At 42.7% G+C, this 6232-nt stretch overlaps 1 protein-coding gene across 1 annotated transcript in view; it reads right to left on the bottom strand.

The window, feature by feature from the left end:
- The window catches only part of ADAM12 (ADAM metallopeptidase domain 12), a gene marked incomplete at its 5' end in the record, with an annotated part of 80867 nt that overhangs the window by 49317 nt on the left and 25318 nt on the right, over positions 1-6232 (bottom strand). Inside the window, 2 exons of the mRNA XM_009082932.1 lie at positions 3754-3838; positions 5050-5219. Coding sequence (XP_009081180.1) covers positions 3754-3838; positions 5050-5219 — 255 coding nt within the window. The remainder of the gene's footprint in view (positions 1-3753; positions 3839-5049; positions 5220-6232) is intronic.

The following is a 6232-nucleotide window of genomic DNA, read 5'->3' as shown; positions in this document are numbered from 1 at the left end:
AGGAATGTGATGCCTCAGCAAAAGAGGTTATTTGAAGGCAGCATAAATGAAGATTATCAAAACAAACAGTGACATGTCCCATTTGATACTGAGACCATTTAAATATCACAAGGACTAAAGAAATGTATAGCAATGTGACTTTGATTTATTCCACCAGGGTCTTTTAAAGTTAGCTTGAGCAGTAAAAGTCATTACCAGACAGTTTCACAACCACTGAATAAGCAACCATCTACTGTTGAGACATTAGAAGCTGTTGCACAAAGTGTGCAGCTGCTTTCAGCTGAACTCTGCTTCGGCCCACAGAGATTCAAATCAATCCTAATGACAAAATGCTGTCACCTACAGCAAGAACAGGCAAATTCCCTGTGCCTGGTACTTCCCAGGCATGTTCACTCAGTTCACAGGACCACAGAATGGTTTGTGCTGGAAGGAATCTTTCAAAGATCAGCCTGTTCCAACCCCCTGCCATGGACAGGGACACCTCCCACCAGCCCAGGGTGCTCTAAGCCCTATCCAACCTGGCCTGGAACACTCCCAGGGATGGAGCAGCCACAGCTGCTCTGGGCAACCTGTGCCAGTGCCTCAGCACCCTCACAGCCAAGAATTCCTTCCTAATATTTAATCCAAATCTCTCCTCTATTAGTTTAAAACCATCCCACCTTGTGCTATCACTATCTGCCCATGTTAAAAGTTACTCTCCCTCTTTTTTTATTCAGCAACTCAGTAATACTTTCCTTTTAAATCCATTAATTCATTGGGCAAATTTTTGAAACAGAAGCATGAAGACTGAATCGTGTGTCAAAGACTTGCTTTAATGTCAACTTCTGTTCGGTCTTTCTACAATGCCACAGAAGCATCACAGTAAAACAAAATCATAATGGTCTTGTTAAAGCTTATCACACTCAGCTGACTGCTCTCCCCATTGAATTTCTTCTAAAATCAGTGGGACACACTGTGTCACCTGCTGAGAGAATTCAGCCCTATAGAAAAGTAGAGACAGGCAGGCTCTCAGGGAGGCAGAGCAGATGAATTTAGATCATATAATAGAGCTGACTAACTGCAAAAAAGTAAGGAAAATCAGATCATACAAGAATGACTCCAGATTTGGTATTCAAATGTCATTTCTTTTGTCTCTTCTTTCAGAACAATTTTAGAGTGTGGGTGTTTTTAGCACCTAGTGCTTAGAGTGGGATGGGTAAGAGGTTGGCTGAATGATGAGGTTGGCCAAGTGCTCAGTTGCTCAATATTGAGACATTTGAGCCCCTCAGACTCCCAGATTAACAGTTATTAATCCTTTCATAGAAGCATAAAATCTCTTAGGTTCAAAAATACCCCTAAGATTACAGAGTCCAACCATTCCCCAGCACTGCCAAGGCCACCACTAACCATGTCCCCAAGTGCCACATCTACACAGCTTTTAAATCCCTGCAGGGATGGTGACTCCAGCACTGCCCTGAGCAGCTGTGCCAGGGCTGGACAGACATTTAGATGAAGCAATTTTCCTTAATATACAATCTAAACCTCTCTTGGAGCATCTTGAGGCTGTTTCTTCTTCATTTGTGTATCTCCCAAGTGTAGAGCTTTCCCATATATCTAAATACTTCTTGCATACACCTGAATCAGCCTTTGGTAACTCAGGAGAAGGTTGGGCAGCTGCACATTGGGGGTTTTTGGAGTGTTTTCTAAGTTTTGATGTGACTCTTTTTTGTGGATGTGCTTAAAGAACTGGAGAACATTTCTAGTTATACTGTGCAAGCCTAGAGGTAATTTGCACCTCAGAAGCTTAAATTCATTGAGTCTCCAGGAAACATCACCCTCCCTTTCATGACCAAAGCTGCAGCCTGGCCCAGGATTCACACCAGACACTGGATTTCTCCTGGACATATAAATCAGTCTGTGCTCTGTCAGAGTCCCAGAGCAATCTAAAGAAATGCTGACTCTTGTTTTCTTGTTACTGGAATGAACTATTTGTAATTCTTTCTGTGTAAAATGAGAGTTTCCAGAGCGAAGAGGACTGACTTTGCAGCAAATTACCCCACAGAGTATTTAAAAGCTTATGTTAAAAATTAAAAAGGCAAAAAGACATCATTAAGGGCATCTCTGACTGCAGATAAAGCCAAAGCAGTGACTGCAGGACTGAGATGGATAAAATGGGGCTGTCTGCCTCATATATGCCTTTACCAAGACTTGGAAGTGCACTAGGAGACTTCTACAGCTTTTTTCCTCTCTTTTCCTCCTTTTCCTTCTGTACCTCTCACCCAGGTATCCAGTGAAAAGCTTTTACAAACAGCAATCAGATACTCAGCCACTAAAGCTACCAAGAGACTGAAACCTTTGTCTCTTCTACAATTTTGACATGGCTTTTTTCTTTCCAACTCTTTTACACCTCAGCTTCTTTACTCACCATGTAAGTTCTCCCTATCATCTCCCTGGATGCTAGTTAAGAAGGAAGGAATGCAGAAGCTTCAAGGGACTCTATCTCTGGGATTACCCTACTATGTGGATTGTCTTTGAGGCCAAAGTCTCAGTGTCCTGGGCTCCACGTTGGCCCCATGAAGCTATGAAGAACTGGGAGCTTTGGGACTATGCAAACACCAAGTGTTGTGCGTTCCTGAGCTCCCACCTCAGTTATGTAGGGATCTGCAGCTCAGGTGTCCAGCAGAGCTGGAGAGAACCACCACCACATCAGCTGAGGTGCTGAAGTCCCAACAAAGCTGTAGAAAACACAAAGGTTTTCAGCAGGTACTGACTGAGCTCGGAGAGTATCTGAGGGGGTTTAGGGCTCCCTGGCTTTCTGCTCTGGAGCTGAGCTCTGAGGCCTCCAGCTGAGCTTGCTAGTGGCCTGCAAGCTCTGGGAGTCCACATCTAATTTTATTTAAAGTACTTCTATTATAAAGGTTAGTTAATTAGAATCATAGAATTATAGAACCATCAAGCTTGGAGAAGACCTCTAAGATTGAGTCCAAACATAAACCTGCCACTGCTGTAACCCTTAAACCCTAAACCATATCCTCCAGTGCCACATCCAAACACCTCTTAAACACCTCCAGGGATGGTGACTCTGTCACCTCTCTGGGCAATCTATTAAATTAAACTTATATAAATTAAAATTTTTTTCTCCCATCTTAGCACAAATCAAAACCTCAAAATTAAGCAATTAAGATTCTGAAAGTAAATACTCCAGAAGTACTTCCAGAAATTGGCCAGGGTGTTTACTTGTGTGTTCATCATGTTGAACATCTAACAACAGCATTACCAGCAGTACTCTGGGAGATACTCAGGTAGAATAAATGCTGCCATAGTTTGTTCTTTCTGTCTGGCAATGCAATAAAACCCCTGCTGCAGAGATGGAAAATAAGGCCTAACACAGGAAACTCCATAAATATAGAATAAAATCAATAGAATAAGAGGTTCAGGATAGACTGTTGTTGCCTGTAACACAAGTACACCCAAGGGCATAACAAATACATCTTCTGGTTCTCATCCTTCACAGCACCTCAGCACCTGATTCAATGACAATTAGGAGTATAAACTTGGTGCAAAGAGGTCATGCTATATTTAATGCAGTATTTTGATTTATTTTCACTACGGCAACTATCATTTACAAGTAATTTGAACGTAGATATAAATAATACTGAGACTAAAAATTGGACAAATGGGCCTGATGTTCTGGTACAGAATGTAATGCTACAAAACTTGATATTGTGTCACACCAGTAGGGCCAGTTTGGAGGTCTGTGCTGTTATCACTTACCATGACAACCCCTCCAGACTGCTCTGCAGTGCACATGCTCATGATGGGTGCCATGCCAATGGTGGTCCCTTGGAAGTACACCCCACTGCAGGAGGGAGGGAGAGGAGAAGAAGAATCACACAGTCACCATTCAATGCTAAGATACCTTCCTAATATTTTCAGCCTTATATTTCTGCCAATCTCACACCAAGGTCCCATTTCAAATGTGTCAGCTCCTCACATTGGCAGGTTTAAAACAAAGAAGAGCACGGATTAGCCATGCTGAGCCAGTGAACTGACACCAACACCATCCCTGCCCCAAGAAACATCCATTTGATCACCATCCTTTAGGTTTACTGCTGTAACAAGAATCTTCTTTCCTTTCTTTTTGCTCCTGCCTGAAGCTGAGACTAGAAACACAAACACAAAAGCACTGTCTCTAGCTCAAAGAAGGGTTATTGTAATGCAGTGGGAAGTTTATGTGCTATTTGTTATGATACACAGCCTAGAATGTAATCATTCCAAACAAAGTGTTATTATACACGGAGAGTAATCAAATATCTCAGGAGGGACAGTTTGGAAGGGCTCAATTTATTCTTACACAGCTCATGTAAGAAGGAAAGAACTCCTTGTAATTACTAAGACATCAGGAATGTTTATCTGTAGAGTATAAACAGTAGTTAATTGATTAAAATAATACCTGATTCAGGAGAGAGATGATTCTCTAATTCACTCTTATTTTAACAGTGCTTTTACTTTCATAGAATGACAGACTGGTTTGGGTTGAAATGGACCTTTACTCAATTACTTTAATCCGAGAAACAGCAGCAGGGTAAAAGATGAGTATGACTTAATTGTTAAGCCACAAATGCAAATGAATTGTCCAATTTTGACTGTATTTTAAAGCTTCTGAGGTTTTCCCACTAAGAAACAGCTTCACATAGTGCCCCCTTAGCTCCACATTTGGGGTGAGGGCAGGACTGCCTTTTGCAGTAATAATTCAGATTAAGACCATCTTAACCTGCTTGTAAATCCATACCCTAAGTATTTACCAGCTTATTACACATCTACCCAAGCTGTGTTCAGGAAAGGCTTCTAGTAACAGAGCTTTTGCAGAGCTGTGGAAGGAAATTCATCTGAAACATCTGCTGAAGGGCCCTGAAAAGTGTTTCTGTGTTTGATGTTTGCAGAAGGGAAGGACAAACCCTCAGGAGCACAGATGTTCCTCCCAACAGCTTGGCAACTGGGAAGGATTCAGTTCAGCTATTCCCAAACCACTGAAATCCTGGCTGGTATCACAGACAGTGTCAAGGTTACCTTATCAGCTGTGCATTGTCATGGGGTTTACGAGGTAGTAGTTTTAGCTTTCTCCAGTCCAGAAACTCATGAAGGCTGGTGAAAGGGTCTTGAGAAATGGAGCACTTATCCATGTCATTCCATACTTCCACTCCAACCAGGGCTACTCGAATGTTTAATGGCCTATAGAACTGATGAGGAAGAAAGAAAAATAGAAACATGTCTCTGAAAGCCATTTTAGACAGTGTTGGATTAGAATATTGCAGCAGAATCATAATGAATCTTACTTGTAGAGGTGAAAACAGCCTCTTTTCTTGGGCAAAAGTGAACATCTGATAGGACTGAGTCAGGCAAACTATTTCCATGACTTTTAGAAAAGTTCTGACCTGACTAAATGACCATAAGGCATTCAAAGGGATCCAGAGATATTCTGGTTCTCTGTGTCCTGCCCAAGTTTGGCATCTTCCCTCAAGATCACAGAACGGGTCAGGTTGGAAGGGACAACAGTGGGTCTTCTGGTCCCACCTCGCTGGATTGTGTCCAGATGGTTCTGGAATATCCCCAGTGAGGGAGAATCCATGACCTCTCTGGGCAATCTGTTCCAGTGTGCAGTGACTTACACAGGAAAGAAATTCTTCATGTTCAGATTGAACTTCCTGTGCATCAGTTTCTGCCTCTTGTCCTGTCGCTGGGCACCATGGAGCAGAGCCTGATCCATCCTCTTGGCACCCTCCCTGACAGACATGGATGAGGTTCCCCTCTCAGATATCTTTTCTTGAGGCTGAACTGACCCAACTCTCTCAGCCTTTCCTCATGAGATGCTCCAGTCCCTTAACACCGCAACTACCTTCACATGTCCTTCACTTCTGACTGGACTTCTGGCCATGGCAGATGACTCTGCCCAAGGCTTCTCTCCTTCAGTTCAAGAGGGAGGAGCAGCTGTGCTGCACTAGGGTTGTGCTTGAAAATAACAGCTGAGAATGAGCCAGAGTCATCAAGTCTTCCTCGCAGCAAATAAAAACAAGTGATTTTATCACTGGGGGCTACATCCACTATTATCCCACTGGTAAATGTCAGCTTGCTGCAAGAGGGGAGCCAGAGCAACATTAGAAATGGAGCTGAGATAACAATTCTAATGTGAGACTAATGTGAAGAAGGATTCAGGAATCGATCAAGCCCAGGTTGGGCTGACAGTCTGAAGAAA

This window comes from Acanthisitta chloris, unplaced genomic scaffold (genome assembly GCF_000695815.1).
Source record: "Acanthisitta chloris isolate BGI_N310 unplaced genomic scaffold, ASM69581v1 scaffold6479, whole genome shotgun sequence".
Taxonomy (NCBI): Eukaryota; Metazoa; Chordata; class Aves; order Passeriformes; family Acanthisittidae; genus Acanthisitta; species Acanthisitta chloris.
This window is presented reverse-complemented; position numbering and strand designations above follow the sequence as displayed.